This window comes from Mandrillus leucophaeus, unplaced genomic scaffold, assembly GCF_000951045.1.
Source record: "Mandrillus leucophaeus isolate KB7577 unplaced genomic scaffold, Mleu.le_1.0 Scaffold129, whole genome shotgun sequence".
Lineage (NCBI taxonomy): Eukaryota > Metazoa > Chordata > Mammalia > Primates > Cercopithecidae > Mandrillus > Mandrillus leucophaeus.
In genome coordinates this window covers 2,654,048-2,673,083 of record NW_012101243.1, presented here as the reverse complement: position 1 = coordinate 2,673,083, position 19,036 = coordinate 2,654,048, and the positions used below count along the sequence as shown (strand labels likewise).

Sequence of the window (19,036 nt, the reverse complement as noted above, 5' to 3'; positions counted from 1 at the left end):
TAAATTGAGAAACCTTTTTTTTACATTTTTGGTAGTCTATTTTATCTGACATTTGTATTCAGTTTAGTGAATACAACTTTGTTGTTGTTGTTGTTGATTTTGTTTTGAGATGGAATCTTGCTCTGTCACCCAGGCTGGAGCGTAATGGCACGATCTCGGCTCACTGCAACCTCCGCCTCCTGGGCTCAAGCCATTCTCCTGCCTCAGCCTCCCAAGTAGCTGGGACTACAGGTGCCCGCCACCATGCCTGGCTAATTTTTTTTTGTATTTTAGTAGAGACGGGGTTTCACCGTGTTAACCAGGATGGTCTCGATCTCCTGACCTCGTGATCTGCCCGCCTCGGCCTCCCAAAATGCTGGGATTACAGGTGTGAGCCACCGCGCCCGGTCGAGATTCTTTCTCTTAAAAAAATCTTTTTTTTGAGTTGCCTTAGTAGAAAAACAATAGATAATATGGGACAAAGGGAAAAGCTTCATTTGGAGGTGTGACAGATCATATATTATTTAAGGAAGTGCTGAGTGGCCATACACTGTGAAATCATGGGATTCATGAAAGGGAGTTAGAGGTTTGGGTGCAAAGATAAATCTGAAAGGGAATATTTATGCCAGAGTATAGAGGCTGAGTGAATGCCATATGAAGAACTTTAGATCATAATCATTGGTAACGGTGGAACAGTGATAGTACTTTACAGAGATAGCTAATTTAATAAGATCTCTATTTTAGGAAGATACTCTGTTAGCAGTATCAGTATAAGAGCAGGCCTAGAGTGAGATCAAATGAGGAACACGAGTTAGGTGACTGTTGAAAAAATGCAGAAGATGGCTGGGCACAGTGGCTCATGCCTGTAATCCTAGCACCTTGGAAGGCTGAGGTGGGAGGATCACAAGGTTAGGAGTTCGAGACGAGCCTGGCCAACATGGTAAAACCCTGTCTCTACTAAAAATACAAAAATTAGCTGGGCGCAGGCATGGTGGCAGGCGCCTGTAGTCCCAGCTACTCGGGAAGCTGAGGCAGGAGAATCGCTTGAACCTGGGAGGTGGAGGTTGCAGAGAGCCAAGATATGGTGCCCCTACACTCCAGCCTGGGCGACAGAGCGAGACTCCGTCTCAAAAAAAAAAAAAAAAAGAAAGAAAAAGCAGAAGAGAAAGAAAGCCAGAGAAAGGATGATGTTGGGGATTGGAAATAGAGATGAACACGAAGACTTCTAAGGCAGAATGGTTAGAACTTGGTTAACAAGATGTTTAGAGTGAGTCATTATAGCTAATGGGGAACATAAGCCAAGTAGACGGCAGAAGACTTGAATTGTGGTTGATGGACTTTGAATTTAACCTGTTTGTAGGATGTCCACATAGATGTCTAGTATACAACTGAAATTACTGAACTGAATGGCTTTCTGAAATATTTCTGCTATGTTTACTGACATTTGTGGCTTCTGTACTTGCCAAACAAGCAACTCTTTAATATTTTTTGTTTATGTTTTTTCCTGTGTTTTGTAGTCAATTAAATGAAAAGCCCTTACCTGAAGGTTGGGAAATGAGATTCACAGTGGATGGAATTGCATATTTTGTGGACCACAATAGAAGAACTACCACCTATATAGATCCCCGCACAGGAAAATCTGCCCTGTAAGTTTTCTAAACATTGTAGATTAAGAGTAAAAAACTAGTCCTTCAGATTTTGATATAAAGATTTGTATTAGCAAGGAGTGGAAATCTTAGTATTTCTTGAGTTAGCTCGACAGTAGGTTTCTGTTCATTAAGTATTTTGCATTTCCATCTCCGTCTTGGATATTTTATTTTAGAGATTTTCATATTTCTTACCATTTGTTCACACAGCACTAAATGAAACTATTTAGAATTTATAGATATTGTGTTGCTTACCAATTAATCTCTGATTTCTGATTTTCAGCTTCTTTCATTCCCATTACTTTTTGACTTTAAAAAAGCTCTCATTCTCCCCCCACCCCTTTTCTGAGAAAGTAACCTTTTGATTTGCTTATTTGCTTTATGACTTTTTTTGTGGGAAAATATGTAACCTAAAGTTTCTTGTTTTATGTGTACAGTTCAGTGGCATTAAGCACATTCATATTGTTGCATAATCATTACCTCCATCTCCAGAATGTTTTCATCATTCCACACTGAAACACTGTACCCTTTAAACAATAACTTTAGCAGACCTGGTAACCAGCATTCTACTTTCTTTCTCTATGAATTTGACCACTTTAAGTACCTATATTATTGGAGTCATACAATATTTATTCTTATGTCTCTGGATTATTTCACTAAGGTCATGTCTTCAAGATTCACCCATGTTGTAATGTGCATCAACATTTTCATTCCTTTTTGAAGCTGAATAATATTCCAGTGTGTATATATATATCACATTTTGTTTATTCACAGATATTTGCATTGTTTCCATTTTTGGGGGGGTATTATAAATAATGCTGCTCTGACCATTGGTATACAGTTATCTGCTTGAGGCCGGGCGCAATGGCTCATGCCTGTAATCCCAGCACTTGGGGAGGCCAAGGCGGGCAGATCACCTGAGATCAGGAATTAGAGACCAGCCTGGCCAACTTGGCAAAACCCCATCTCTACTAAAAATACAAAAATTAGCTGGGCATGGTGGCACACACCTGTAATCCCGGCTACTCGGGAGTCTGAGGCAGGAGAACTGCTTGAATTCAGGCGGCAGAGGTTACAGTGAGTCAAGATCATGCCACTGCACTCCAGCCTGGGTGACAGAGTAAGATTCCCTCCATCTCAAAACAACACCAAAAACCAAATATCTGTTTGAGTTCCTACTTTGATGACTTTTGTATCTATACCCAAAAGTGGAATTGCTAGATTAAATATTAATTCTCTATTTAATTTTTTGAGGAACCACCATACTGGTTTTCAGAGTATCTATGCCAGTTTACATTTCCCCCCTAGTGCAGAAGAATTCCAATTTCTGTACATTCTCATCAGCTCTTTTGTTTTTGTTTTTTTTTTCTTCGTCATCATCGTCTTTTTTAAATAGCCATCCTTAATGTAGTATTTCATTGTGGTTTTTCTTTGTATTTTTCTAATGATTTGTGATGTTGAGTATCTTTTCGTATGCTTCTTGGCCATTTGTGTATCTTCTTTGGAGAAATGTCTCTTTAAGTCCTTTGCCCATTTGTTGCTGTTGTTTTTCTTTTCTTTTGCAATTGAGTTTTAGGTGTTCTCCATATATTCTGGGTGTTAATCCTTTATCAAATACATGATTTGCAATTATTTTCTCCCATTCTGTGATTTCCTTTTTACTGCAGATAGTGCCCTTTGATGCATAAAACATTTTAGATTTTGATGTCTGATTTGTGGATTTTTTCGTTTTTCTTTTTTCTTTTTTTTTTTTGAGATGGAGTTTCGCTCTTTTTGCTCAGGCTGGAGTGCAATGGTGCGATCTCGGCTCACCACAACCTCTGCCTCCTGGGTTCAAGCAATTCTCCTGCTTCAGCCTCTCAAGTAGCTGAGATTACAGGCATGCACCACCATGCCCAGCTAATTTTGTATTTTTAGTAGAAGATAGGGTTTCTCCTTGTTGAGTAGGCTGATCTCGAACTCCCGGCCTCAGGTGATCCACCCGCCTCGGCCTCCAGAAGTGTTGGGATTACAGGCGTGAGGCTCTGTGCCCTACCTGCCAATTTTTTCTTTGTCACCTGTACCTTTGGAGTCATATCCAAGAAGTCATTGCCAAATCCAGTGTCATAAAGCTTTGCCCTAAGTTTTCTTCTGAGAGTTCTTTTTTTTTCTTTTTTTTTTGAGATAGAGTCTCGCTCTGGCGCCCAAGCTGGAGTACAGTGGCAAGATCTCAGCTCACTGCAACCTCTGCTGCCCGGGTTCAAGCGATTCTTTTGCCTCAGCCTCCTGAGTAGCTGGGGTTTTTGGCACGCACCACCACGCCTGGCTAATTTTTGTATTTTTAGTAGAGATGGGGTTTTACCACGTTGCAGGCTGGTCTCAAACTCCTGGCCTCATGATCTGCCCGCCTCAGCCTCTCAAAGTGCAGGGATTACAGGCGTGAGCCACCACACCTGGACTGAGAGTTCTTTAATTTTAGCTCTTATATTTAGATCTTTTATCCATTTTGTGTTAAATTTTGTATATGTTGTTGGGTAAGGGTCCAGCGTCATCTTTTTGCGTGTGAATGTCCAATTTTCCCAAGCATCATTTGTTGAAAAGACTGTCCTTTCCCCATTGCATGATTGTGGCACCATTGTCAATAGCATTTTACCATATATGCAAGGCATTATTTCTGCGCTGTTTATTCTATTGGTCTGTATGTCTGACTTGCCAATACCACGCTATAACTTTGTAGCAAGTTTTCAAATCAGGACGGTATGTGTCCTCCAACTTTGTTCTTTTTTCAAGCTTCCTTTGGCTATTCAGGGTCCTTTGAGATTCCATATGAATTTTAGGATGGATTTTTTTATTTCTTGGAAAAAAAAAAAGGTCATTTGGATTTTGATAGGGGCTTTTATTGAATGTATAAAATCAATAAAATCTATATTGACTGATATAGATTTAATATCTATATCAATTTGGGGTAGTGTGGTCATCTTAACAATATTAAGTCTTCCCATCCATGAATGTGGATATCTTTGTGTTTAATTTATTTCAGTAGTGTTTTTTTGGTTTTTCAGTGTACAAGTCTTTTGCCTTCTTGGTTAATTCCTAAGTATTTTTTATTCTTTGTGATGCTATTGCAATGGAATTGTTTTCTTAATTTTCTTTTCATTTGTTTATTCTTAGTATATAGAAATGGAACTGATTATTGTGTGTTGACTTTGTAAGCTGCTACTTTCGTGAATTCACTTATTCTGGCAGGATTTTTTGTTGTGGAATATTTAGTGTTTTCTTCATAAAATATCATAGCTTCTGAAAGCAGATAAGTTTTATTCTTCCCAATTTGGATATCTTTTTTTTTTTTTTCTTAATTCCTTTGGCTAGAGCTTCTGGATGCTATGTTGACTACAAGTGGCGAAAGTAGGCATTCTTGTATTGTTCCTCATCTTAAAAAACTAACCATTGAATGCGATGTTTGCTGTTAGATTTTTATATGTGCCTTTTATTATATTGAGGTAGTTTCCCTCTATTCCTAGTGTTTCCTATCCCTTTTGTGGAGTGTTTTATCATGAAAGTGTATTGAATTTTGTATAATCCTTTTTTGGTATCAATTGAGATGATCATGTGATTCCCCCCCGCCCCCCCCCCCGCATTCTGTTAATGTGGTATATTACGTTGATTTTTCATAGGTTTAATTATGCATTTGATTTATCAACTATAGGGATATTTAGACATATCCCTAGATATGTCTATTATATCCATAGATATAATAGCCATTTTTGCATTCGAGGAATAAATCCTTCTTAGTCAAAAGGATTGAAGTAGCCTTTTAATATGCTGCTGAGATTTTTTTGCTGATATTTTATTTAGTATTCTTCCATCAGTGTTCATAAGGGATGTTGGTCTGTAGTTTTCTTATAGTGTGGCTTGCTTAGAGCAAAGGTGGTTCCCTGTTACCTTCTAATTTTATACTTCTACACATTAACAACTTTTATGTTTAAAACAGAAACTGGGAAATCAGGCTAATTTGGTATTAATGAAATACGGAGGTAATTTAGATATGGGGATAAATTATCGATAATATTATTCTATCATTGATTTTAGTTACAATAAGTTTGGGTGCATATAATAGAAAACACTAAAATAATAGTAGTTTATGTAAGATAGAAGTGTATTTGTCCCCATCATTTAAAAATAGTCCAGCGGGACTTCCACCACACCATTACCGTTGCTCAAAAAAGAAGTTACAAGAAAAATCAGGAAATATTTTATTTTGAATAATAATTAAAACACCACATATCACAATTTGTGGGATTTAACTAAAGTAGTCTTCAAGGGGAAACTTTTTGTTTTATTTTATTTTTATTTTTTTTTTTTTGAGACGGAGTCTCGCTCTGTCGCCCAAGCTGGACTGCAGTGGCCGGATCTCAGCTCACTGCAAGCTCCGCCTCCCGGGTTCACGCCATTCTCCTGCCTCAGCCTCCCGAGTAGCTGGGACTACAGGCGCCCGCCACCTCGCCTGGCTAGTTTTTTGTATTTTTTAGTAGAGACGGGGTTTCACCGTGTTAGCCAGGATGATCTCGATCTCCTGACCTTGTGATCCGCCCGTCTCGGCCTCCCAAAGTGCTGGGATAACAGGCTTGAGCCACCGCGCCCGGCAACTTTTTGTTTTAAAGAAGTAGATGAGAATATAGGAAAGATAAAATCAGTGATCTCTGCTTTTACATTCAGATGCTAGAAAAAGGAAAGTTACTAAACCTAAAGTAAGTACAAGAAAGGAAATAAATAAAAGCAGAACTCAGTGAAGTGGAAAAGAAACAATGGAGCGCCCAAAGCTAGAAGATAAATTTTTGGTAAACATGAATAATATTAACAACCCTTAGTAATTAAACCTGTAGAGAAAAAAAGAGGGACATTACTGTGTATTTTATAGACATTAAAAGGATAATAAAGGGTATATTTATGCCAATAAATTTAACATTTTAGATCAAATGGACAAATTCTTTAAAAGGTATGTCACCAAAATGGACACAAGAACAGATAGTAAGTCTAAATATCTCTATAGCTGATAAATCAAATGCATAATTAAATAATTTTTAAGGGCAGGCCCAGTGGCTCATGCCAGTAATCTCAGCATTTTGGAAGGCCAAGGTGGGCAGATCACTTGAGCTCAAGAATTCAAGACCAGCCTAGGCAACATGGTGAAAACCCATCTCTACAAAAAATACAAAATATTAGCCAGGTGTGGTGGTGTGTGCCTGTAGCCCCAGTTACTTTGTAGGGTGAGGTGGGAAGATTGCTTGAGCCCAGGAGATTGTGGTGAACCGAAATCGCGCCACTGTACTTAAGCCTGGGTGACAGAGTGTGACCCTGTCTCAAAACAAAAAGGCCGGGCATGGTGTCTCACGCCTGTAATTCCAGCACTTTGGGAGGCTGAGGCCCAAAAAAGAAAAGAGAAAAAGAAGAAAAAGATTTTTCATGAAGAAAATTCTGGCCTAGATGGTGTCACTGGTAAAGTTTATCAAACTTACAAGTTAATCAATCATACTCAAATTCATTCATAAAATACAAGTGATGGAAACATTTTCTTTTTTCTTTCTTTTTTTTTTTTTTGAGACGGAGTTTCATTCTTGTTGCCCAGACTGGAGTGCAATGGCCCGATATCGGCTCACCGCAACCTCTGCCTCCCTGATTCAAGCGATTCTCGTGTCTCAGCCTCCCGAGTAGCTGAGATTACAGGCATATGCCACCATGCCCAGCTAATTTTGTATTTTTAGTAGAGACGAGGTTTCAGGCCATTGCATTCCACCCTGGGTGACAGAGTGAGACACCATGTCAAAAAAAACAAACTAGGTTAAAGGAGAAAAATCATGTGATAATTTCAGGAAAAGCTTTTGACAAAATACAATGCAAATTTATGATAAACCCTCAGCTACCTTGGAAACTTTTTTTGAGATGGAGTCTCACTCTGTTGCCCAGGCTGGAGTGCAGTGGCGTGATCTTGGCTCACTACAAGCTCCGCCTCCCGGGTTCACACCATTCTCCTGCCTTAGTCTCCCAAGTAGCTGGGACTACAGGCACCTGCAACCACGCCCAGCTAATTTTTTGTATTTTTAGTAGAGACGGGATTTCACTGTGTTAGCCAGGCTGGTCTCGATCTCCTGACCTCGTGATCCACCTGCCTCGGCCTCCCAAAGTGCTGGGATTACAGGCGTGAGCCACTGCGCCCGGCCAGAAGCTGTTTTACCAGAAAAAAATTTAACAAAAGCTTACAACCAACATCACAATTAATGATGAAATACCTTACAAGATCAAGAATAAGACAAGGATATCTATTGACATCACTTCACTTAACATTGTGTTGGTATTCCTACCCAGTGCAGTGAGATGAGAAAAAGAAATACAGGCCAGGCATGGTGGCTCACGCCTGTAATCCCAGAACTTTGGGAGGCTGAGACGGGCAGATCACTTGATGTCAGGAGTTCAAGACCAGCCTGGCAAACATGGCTAAACCCCATCTCTACTAAAAATACAAAAATTATTTGGTCATGTTGGTGGGCACCTGTAATCCCAGCTACTCAGGAGGCTGAGGCAGGAGAATCACTTGAACCTCTGGGTCAGAAGTTACAGTGAGCAGAGATTGCACCACTGCACTCCAGCCTGGGAGACGGAACGAGACTATATCTAAAAAAAAAAAGAAAAGAAAAGAAATACAAGATGTATAAATTGGAAAGGAAGAAGTAAAACTGTCTCTTTTCCCCTCACACAAATAACATACGTATACAGAAAATCATAAAGAATCTAGAAAAAATTGCTAGAACTAGTAAGTGAATTTAACAGAATATAAAGTCAATGTACAGAATCAGTTGTATTTCTACACTGATATACATTGAATTTTTCAGAGGAAGATAATCCAGTGGTATTAAGTCCAAGGCTAGCTGAGAAACCCCATGGTGTCATTAGTTATCTAAATTTCTTCTGTCTTTTCTGCCATCCTAGAGTGTGGTCTCATTCTTCAACATCACCTCATGTTCTGTGACAGCTTCTGAAACTTAAGCTATCAGGGTCATACTCCAGGCTGGAATTTGGAGTAAAACAAAACACACATACACACACACACACACACACACACATACTTTTTTAGCTATTTTAGCTCTTTTAGAAGATCCTTCTTTTTTTTTTTTTTTTGAAACGGAGTCTAGCTTTGTCACCCTTGCTAGAGTGCAGTGATGCGATCTCAGCTCACTGCAGCCTTGAACTCTCAGGTTCAAGTGATTCTCCTGCCTCAGCCTCCCAAGTAGATGGGATTAGAGGCACCTGCCACCACGCCTGGCTAATTTTTGTATTTTTAGTAGAGACAGAGTTTCACTATGTTGGTCAGGCTGGTCTCAAACCCCTGACCTCAGGTGATCCACCCACCTCAGCCTCCCAAAGTGCTGGGATTTACAGGTGTGAGCCACAGCACCTGGCCAAAAAGATCCTTCTTGAAAGTTTCATATGCCACTTTCACTTAGAGACTTAAGTCACATGGCCATATAGAGAAATGTAGACTTTATTATATGTAGTATTCTATTCAGTTAAATAACCAGGATCTCACTTAAGGATAAAGGAGGGAATCGATGTTGGGATAGACAGCATTCTCAGATAGAACCCCTTCTACTTAGCCCTCTTAGATTTGCCAGCATAGAAAAGAAAATTCCACAATAGTAGCTTCAACAAAATCAAAGTTTTTCTTTTGTTTTTTCTGTTACTTAAAGGTATTCCTGGGGAAATATCTCTCAAAAAGCCAAGAATGGTTGTGTTAGGAATATGCTATATTTTTGTATTTGGTTAGTAAGTGCTGAGAGAGGGTGGGATGTTTTGCTTTCCTTCAGCATTATCTTTTACAAGCAGCTATATATGTCCTGTTAACCCTTGTTCTTCCTCAGAGACAATGGACCTCAGATAGCCTATGTTCGGGACTTCAAAGCAAAGGTTCAGTATTTCCGATTCTGGTGTCAGGTTAGTGTTGGAATTGTATCTCTGTACTCCCTTTCCTTTGTTGTGTTGCTTGTATTACACAGTGATTGTGAAAATACTTAACTCACAGAAAACCAGGTAAAACGGGAAGCATTAGAATATCTTTCGTCTATTTTTAGAGCAAATTATTAGATTTATCAATTAGATCATTTGTGACTTTGGTTGTTCAGAAAATTAAACCTCATGTAATCCCAGCACTTGGGGAGGCTGAGGTGGGCAGATCACTTGAGCTCAGGAGTTCAGGACCAGTCTGGGCAACACATTGAGGCCTTATCTCTGTAAATATATATATACATATATATATATTTTTTTTAAGAAGAAAATTAAACTTGAGACCATCTGAATAAGCAAACATTGTCACTTTTTCCCAGTACCCATTACTTTCAGATTGCAGAAATCTTCAAATATAAGTTAAAGCATTTTCTGATATAATTGTAACCAGCTACTCTATTTTTATTTGTTATTTTTTCTGAGACAGGGTCTTACTTTGTCACCCAGGCTAGAGTGCATTGGTGCCATCATGGCTTACTGCGGCCTTGACCTACTGGGCTCAAGTGATCCTCTTTATTTTATTTTATTTTTTTTTTGAGACGGAGTCTCTCTGTGTCGCCCAGGCTGGAATGCAGTGGCGCGATCTCGGCTCACTGCAAGCTCCGCCTCCCGGGTTCACGCCATTCTCCCGCCTCAGCCTCCGAGTAGCTGGGACTACAGGCGCCCGCCACCACGCCCGGCTAGTTTGTTTTGTATTTTTAGTAGAGACGGGATTTCACCATGTTAGCCAGGATGGTCTCGATCTCCTGACCTCGTGATCCACCCGTCTTGGCCTCCCAAAGTGCTGGGATTACAGGCTTGAGCCACCGCACCCGGCCTCAAGTGATCCTCTTGCCTCAGCCTTCTCACTAGCTGATACTACAGATGCACTCCACCACAACTGGCTAATTCTTAGTAGAGACAGGGTGCCCTTATGTTGCCTAGGCTGGTTTTGAACTCCTGGACTCAAATTATCCTGCTGCCTCATCTTCCCCAAGTGCTAGGATTGTGGGCGTGAGCCAGCATGCCCGGACACCAGCCATTTTTATATCTATCATTTGATATAAATGACTTTGATAGATATATACATGTTCATACATACATGAACATATTCATACATAGATGTTATATTCAGTATTTTTTTCAGATGTGATCAACTATTTCTGATGCATAGATATTTACTGGAATTAATGATTTTTTATGAGTTCTAAATGAATGCCCTAATCAAAGTTATTATGATGAATATTTTTACAATTGAAACTTGTAATTAACTGGACCCATGGAAGCAAGAAGAATCTGGATTAACTATTGGAAAATAAGATTAAGTAAAGATTTATTTGATACATTATTAAGTAAGCAGTGTGCATATGAGATCAATCTTGTGGTTCTTCTGTTTTCATGTATTAAGCTATAATTAGCATGAATACTCACCGATGCATTGGTAAATGTTATTGAATATAAATTTACATTCATAGTCTACTTGTTTCTGTAAGCAAAGATAAAAGTAAATAAAACTTTCCCCTTTTGATTTTTTGATAGGCTGTTTTAATGATGAAAGTTGACTTAAGTCATTCTTCTATTTCAGCAACTGGCCATGCCACAGCACATAAAGATTACAGTGACAAGGAAAACATTGTTTGAGGATTCCTTTCAACAGGTACTGTTTCATTCTCTCAATAATTTTTGCCCTGGCTGCTAGCTTAGGACCAGCTTTTGGTGCTGTCAGTTTAATCTGAACAGTCTGAAACTTCTTGAGTTGAAGTCCTTGAATTTTTCAAGTGTGATCTCGTTGCCAGCCACCTTAGGGCTTAAGAGGGGTGTGTGTGTGTGTGCGCGCGCGCGCGTGCGTGTTTCAGATTTCTGTTTCTAAACTGGTATGATTTGAAATAAATGCATAGGTAAGATAATAGATTTTTGGTAGCCAAAGGTCTGGAAATACCCATATGAACATTATCAGATTGTAGAGAGGAGAGGGGAAGACTTTTGTTTTTACACTTCAGTATTACTTGGATTTTTGCAATAAGCGTGTGTTACTCTTAACAGGAAAAAAAGTAACTGGTCATTGGTGACAGTATCTAAAAAAAGATATATATGAGTTTTCAGAAGTAGTCAGCAGATTTTTTCACTTGTCTTCAGAACTTGAGTTAATTTACTCTCTGGGCACATGGCTCATGCCTGTAATCCCAGCACTTTGGGAGGCTGAGGCGGGTGGATCATCTGAGGTCAGGAGTTTGAGACCAACTTGGCCAACATGGTGAAACCTTGTCTCTATTAAAAATATAAAAATTAACTGGGCCTGGTGGCCGGTGCCTGTAATCCTGTAAAGCTACTCAGGAGAGTTGGCTGAACCTGCGAGGCGGAGGTTGCAGTGACCTGAGATCATGCCATTGCATTCCAGTCTGGGCAATAAGAGTGAAACTCCATCTCAATAATGAAAAAAAAGAACTTGAATTAATCTACTATTTACCTTTATATTATAGATATCACTAATAACCTACTGCAACTAAATGTTAAAATGATTGTTATATAGAAGGTTAAAATAGTGAAAAAATGTCTTAAAATGTCTTAAAATGAAAACATCTGGTTAGTCCTTGTTTTATATCCAGATGTGGAAGTGATTCTTTATTTTCAAGCACCAGTGATATTGTAGTAACTACAGCTTCAAGAAGTATGGAATTGAATGCAAAGGGAAAAGAGGTTGAGACAGTTGGTAGTAGCTGGCTACTTGCTTTCAGAATCAGTTTTGTTCATTTCCTAATGGAACTTCAATTATTGACATTAAAGGAAAAAGCCAATTGGCATCCTGCTATATAGGAGCAGAAAGCTTTTTAGTGGGAACTGGATCTTTATTGAGGCCATTTAGAGAATTATGAATCATCCCCTTGATCTGATGTAAGTGTCAAAGGCCATTCCCCACCCTAGTCCTTGCCCATTTCTAATTTTATGTTCATAACCACCCTTTTATCACTCTGTTGGACGAGTTTCTTGAAACAACTTGCTTACCAATCTTACCTGTACTGGAAAGATGCAAAACATTAAACTGTTCCTTTATCTTTTGACTTTGAAACCTGAAGTCTTTTGCAAAATAACAGACTAGATGGTTCTAAAACAGTTTTTAAAAATGTCACCCTAGATTTGACATCCATCAAATAACTGGGTAATAAAAATATGAGAGAACAATTTGATTGCTTAAAGGTAACAAAACTAATTGCAAAATTAGCATCAGATTTTCTTTGGATAGCTGTTGGATAAAATGGCTCTGGATAGTGTTTCGTCTGTTAACATAGCACACAACTGGTTATGGGGTAAAGTACAGGAGAAAACATTTTTTTTTTCCTTCATATTAGACATATTTTAAAAGGAATTATTTAAAGATAGTTTTAACTTTGTGACAGTTCTCATTTGCATTGCTGTATACCTAGCCTATACTATTTGTAGAATAGTGGGCATAAACATGTACGTATGTCTAAGCATTGAATTTTTTTATGTTACATCTGGCATTTTCTGGCTTGATTGGGATATGAATTCATAAATGTGATAGTTTTGTGGGGGAACTGAGAGAACTTGGCATAAACAGGTTACTTACTGATCCTCTCTGGATATTTAAATGTGAGAACTCATTCTTACCACTCAATAAAGTAAAGGCATTATATCAACTTCTTCCTTTCCAGGTTCTTCTGTATTTTTTTCTAAGAGTAATTGATATATGCAGTGCTATGCACACGCAATTTTGGTCAAATAATTAGTTTTATGTGGCAGGAAACCAAATGATATATTCACTGTAGCTCAGTAACGTACCATCCTTCAAATATGAAGATGATCCTATTAACCACCTATAGTGGGACACAAAATTTGAGTAGTTTTTCTAGGTATTTATAGGTTGCCACTGAGAATGAGTTTCTGACGTTAACTGGGTCTCTCTGCAGCTACTGTTTTTCATTTCTCGGTTAGCCAGTTAGCTGTTATGTGTACCTTTGGCTATGAATCAAAACCAAACCTAACAAAACCACAAAAACCCCATCTACCCTCTGACCATGCCAATCTATGTTCTAAGTAATTGATATAAGCAACATTGTAAGTCAATAGTAGCATCATTAAAAATAAAATCATGGCCGGGTGTGGTGGCTCAGGTCTGTAATCTCAGCACTTTGGGAGGCCGAGGCCAGTGGATGACCTGAGGTCAGGAATTTGACACCAGCCTGGCCAACATGGGGAAACCCCGTCTCTACTGAAAATACAAAATTAGCCGGGCGTGGTGGCGCACACCTGTAGTTCCAGCTACTCAGGAGGCTAAGGCAGGAGAATTGCTTGAACCTGGGAGGCGGAAGAGGTGCAGTAAGCTGAAATTGCACCATTGCTCTCCAGCCTGGGCAATAAGAGCGAGACTCTGTCTAAAAATAAATAAATAAATAAAATCACATGTTTTATATAAAGTATATAAAAATATAGATGTGTATAATAATAAAATATTATTAAATGTTACTATAACGTATTTTCTGTATGTGTGGTTTTGATTAGACCATGAACTCCTTTCTATGTCATGAGGGATTTGAATTACCTACAATGAAGGAGATGTCAAACGTAGAAGTGATAGACAGTGTTTCAATGACTTTTTTCACCAATTATTTTACTTTATTGTTTCTTAGATAATGAGCCTCAGTCCCCAAGATCTGCGAAGACGTTTGTGGGTGATTTTTCCAGGAGAAGAAGGTTTAGATTATGGAGGTGTAGCAAGGTAGTGATAATATGAATACTCAGAACTTAGTTCCTTTCCTCCAAAGGTACCATTGCACTTCACTTGCAAGTATTATTTTCTCAATCTTATATTTTAGGAAAATGAAGTATGTCAAATTATTATACCTTTATTATACTGTAGCTACAGAATTTCCAAAAACATTTAATTCAGCACTTTCTGTGTCATGTACAGCTGATTGATTTCACCGACATCACTCATTTAATCTTCAGGGTAACCTTGTGATAGAGAATTTTATAGGATAATGAAGAGGCTTAGAGACTCATCTAAGGCACATCATAAATTGTAGAGCCTGGATGCAAGCTTTGTACCATCTAACCAGTAACCAGTGTTCAGTCTACCACCTCTCATATCTGTTCCACAGAAAACACAAGGCCTTATAATGATCAGGTCATTTTCCCGACCACAGATTACTGATACAGGTAATAGTTACTCAGTTTCCAACTGAGATTAGTATATTTGTCATGAAAATATAAAAAATTGCACAAAATAGGAGTTGAAAGTCTTAATTCTGCTTTCTTCATATTGGAGCTTGAAATCAAACCCTAGAAGATAGTCTCTAGTGAGAATTGCTTTGCTTATTCCATAATAATATATCACCCCAGGTTAAAAATTTGCATAGAGGTGGCATTGTGCAAAGACAGGGACTTTGGGGTCAAGCCCGGTTTTGAATCTTTTTCTACTCCCAATGTTGGGAGTGTGAGGTTGAGCAAATATTTTCATCTGTAAAATAAGAATAGTAATATCTACATTTCTAGGATTATTGTGAAGAGTAGAAATATTGTTTATTAATAATGACCTAGTTCAGAGCCTGTGTCTTTGTGTGCACACTAACTAGTGGCTACATTTTAGTAGTTCTTATTTATATTATGTTTCTGAGTTTAAATAAAATTATTTCAAAATATATGATATAATCATAGATAAATAACAAATATGAGTAGAAATATGTAATTTTGTATAAATTAAAGGCAATCGAAGAGGAGAGCAATCATTTATTCCTAATAAGAAAATCAACTAGCAATATTAAAGTGTGTCACGAGATACACTTATCAGAAGAGGCCATGAACTAACAGGAAAAGAGATCCAGATTACAGGCTTATGCCACATGTATTACCCCAGATCACCCATGTTACATAGTTTTAGTAACCATAATCTTATGTTAATATTGGTTCATATTTTCACAATATTTGACTTAGAGTCTCAGCATTTTTCTAATATGTGAGTGGCTGGAATTATGTGCTTTACTGCCTCTGTGAAATTTTCATATTGATTTAACGTGTAGGGAGTAGTGGCACTTGACGGGGATTATTATGGGACTTAGTAATAGATGGAATATTAGATTGATTTCAGCCACTCACATGGGTGAATGGTGAATTTTAAATTTGCCTATGAATAGTATTTCATTGATTCTAAGACCAGTATTTTCATGTTATAATATCTCTGAAATTAAGATATATCGCAGGTAAAATTGGGAAAATGTTTTCTTAGATTCTTTGAAATGTAATAATGTATATATTACCATCTACCAGAGATGGTGTATACTACCAACTCTGTGAAATAGATGTGAGTTTGAACAGAAGCAATAAAAATCAACATGAGATTAGAAAACTATCACTAGCTGAGGGGTATAGATCCCTGAGAACTTTATAATACTGTTCTTTGATTTGTTGACATGGTAACCTGCAAGATTTTTCATAGTAAATTTTCTTTTGATTTCAGAGAATGGTTCTTTCTTTTGTCACATGAAGTGTTGAACCCAATGTATTGCCTGTTTGAATATGCAGGGAAGGATAACTACTGCTTGCAGATAAACCCCGCTTCTTACATCAATCCAGATCACCTGAAATATTTTCGTTTTATTGGCAGATTTATTGCCATGGTAAGTGCAGGTCAAGAATTATGTTTACTTTGCTTACTCAGCAATACTAAATTTTCTCTTAGGTGCCATAACAGATCATACGAGAGAAAGGGAAGTGATTTTGTTTTGTTTTTTATTTTTGAGACAGAGTCTTGCTCTGTCACCCAGGCTGGAGTGCAGTGACACAATCTTGGCTCACTACAACCTCTGCCTCCTGGGCTCAATCAGTCCTCCTGCCTCAGCCTCCCAAGTAGCTGGGATTACAGGTGTGCACCACCATACCCGGCTAATTTTTGTGTTTTTAGTAGAGATGGGGTTTTGCCATGTTGACCAGGCTGGTCTTGAATTCCTGACCTCAGGTAATCCACCCACCTCAGCCTCCCAAAGTGCTGGGATTACAGGTGTAAGCCACCGTGCCCAGCCAGGGAAGTGTTTTTTTGAGACAAAGTTTCACTTTTGTTGCCCGGGCTGGAGTGCAGTGGCGTGATCTCGGCTCACCGCAACCTCCACCTCCCAGGTTCAAGCAATTCTCCTGCCTCAGCATCCTGAGTAGCTGGGATTACAAGGATGTGCCACCACGCCTGGCTAATTTTTGTGTTTTTAGTAGAGATGGGGTTTCTCCATGTTGGTCATTATGGTCTTGAACTTCTGACCTCAGGTGATCCACCCACCTCGGCCTCCCAAATTGCTGGGATTACAGGCGTGAGCCACCATGCCCGACCCAGGGAAGTGTTTTTAAATGAAGAATTCATTTAACATATTCAAATAAAATGATTATTGTACAATTATTTTAAGCAGTCTTGTTTCCTTTTTTCATAGGCTCTGTTCCATGGGAAAATCATAGACACAAGTTTTTCTTTACCATTCTATAAGCGTATCTTGAGCAAACCAGTTGGACTCAAGGATTTAGAATCTATTGATCCAGAATTTTACAATTCTCTCATCTGGGTTAAGTAAGTTTCTTTTTCCATGTAATTTATTAAAATATAGTTTATATGCATTCCGTGTAGTATTGATAACCTATGCAAACTGTAAGCACATAATTGGTTTATTGTATTTAAATGATCTATATATCAAACCTGTCTTTTTATTCAATATGATAAATTTTACAAAAATATACCGAAGATCTTTGGCAATAATATGATGACCTTAGAATAGAATCTTATTTCTTCTTATTTTGATGTTATAACTTAATTATTTAAGAACATGGGCCTTTAATTAAAGACTTATAAATTATGATTGAATTGGTGGATATAACAGAGAGTGCTAATTTCATTTGTGCAGAGAAAACAATATTGAGGAATGTGGTTTGGAAATGTACTTCTCCGTTGACAAAGAAATTCTAGGTGAAATTAAGAGTCATGATCTGAAACCTAATGGTGGCAATATTCTTGTAACAGAAGAAAATAAAGAGGAATACATCAGGTGAGAGTGCCCCTTTTCACATTTCACTTTTTGTTTGACTACAGCGTATTGATAATTGCTTACTAATACTAATGGAGAGTTATCTCCAAAAATAATATTTGTCTTTGTACTAATCAATATCCTATGTAGGCAGTCATTTTTCATTTCTAAAAAGTTTTTTTTTCAAAAAGTGTTTTTAAAAGAGTTTAAGGATAAAAGTCTTGCAGGATTACTCTTTTAAATATCAATTCTGTAACTATGCTGTATAACAAGTCATTAAAAAGAATCTCAAATATATATGCAGATATTTTCACAGGGAATATTGTAAGGTGTATTAATCCACTTTCCCGCTGCTGATAAAGACATACCCAAGACTAGCCAATTTACAAAAGAAAGAGGTTTAATGGACTTACAGTTTCACGAGGCTGGGGAGGCCTCACACTCACAGTGGAAGGCAAGGAGGGGCAAGTCACATCTTACATGGATGGCAGCAGGCAAAGAGAGAGCTTGTACAGGGAAACTCCTGTTTTTAAAACCTCATCATTGGCTGGGCACGGTGGCTCTCGCCTGTAATCCCAGCACTTTGGAAGACCAAGGCAGGCAGATCACGAAGTCAGGAGATTGACACCATCCTGGCCAATATGGTGAAACCCCATCTCTACTAAAAATACAAAAATTAGCTGGGTGTGGTGGCATGTGCCAGTAATCCCAGCTACTAGGGAGGCAGAGGCAGGAGAATGGCTTGAACCCAGGAGGCGGAGTTTGCAGTGAGCCAAGATAGCACCACTGCACTCCAGCCTGATGACAGAGCGAGACTCCGTCTAAAAAAAAAAAAAAATGACCGTATCATATCTTGTGAGACATATTCACTGTCATGCAAACAGCATGGGAAAGACCCACCCCCATGATTCAGTTATCTCCCACTGATTCTCTCTCACAACACGTAGGAATTATGGGAGCTACAAGATGAGATTTGGGTGAGGACACAGAGCCAAACCATATCATTCTGCCCCTGGCGCCTCCCAAATCTCATGTGTTCACATTTCAAAACTAATCATGCCTTCTCAACAGTCCCCCAAAGTCTTAACTCATTTCAGCATTAACTCAAAAGTCTACAGTCCAAAGTCTCATCTGGGACAAGGAAGTCCCTTCCACCTATGAGCCTGTAAAATTAAAAGCAACTTTGTTACTTCTTATATATACTGGGGGATAACAGGCATTGGGTAAATACAGCCATTCCAAATGGGAGAAATTGGCCAAAACAAAGGAGCTGCATGTAATATCCTATGTACAGGCCTCATGCAGATTTGAAATCCAGCAGGGCAGTCAAATCTTCAAGCTCCAAAATGATCTCTTTTGACTCCATGTCTTACATGCACGTCA

The 19,036-nt window shown here is 38.5% G+C and overlaps 1 protein-coding gene across 4 annotated transcripts in view; it reads left to right on the top strand.

The window, feature by feature from the left end:
- ITCH (itchy E3 ubiquitin protein ligase) overlaps nt 1–19,036 on the top strand; it is a 160,844-nt gene that overhangs the window by 119,735 nt on the left and 22,073 nt on the right. For all 4 annotated transcript variants that reach the window (XM_011972439.1, XM_011972437.1, XM_011972438.1 and 1 more), the window contains 7 exons: nt 1,497–1,625; nt 9,518–9,590; nt 11,224–11,295; nt 14,285–14,373; nt 16,111–16,270; nt 17,069–17,202; nt 17,534–17,674. In XM_011972439.1, the coding sequence (XP_011827829.1) occupies nt 1,497–1,625; nt 9,518–9,590; nt 11,224–11,295; nt 14,285–14,373; nt 16,111–16,270; nt 17,069–17,202; nt 17,534–17,674 (798 nt within the window). The remainder of the gene's footprint in view (nt 1–1,496; nt 1,626–9,517; nt 9,591–11,223; nt 11,296–14,284; nt 14,374–16,110; nt 16,271–17,068; nt 17,203–17,533; nt 17,675–19,036) is intronic.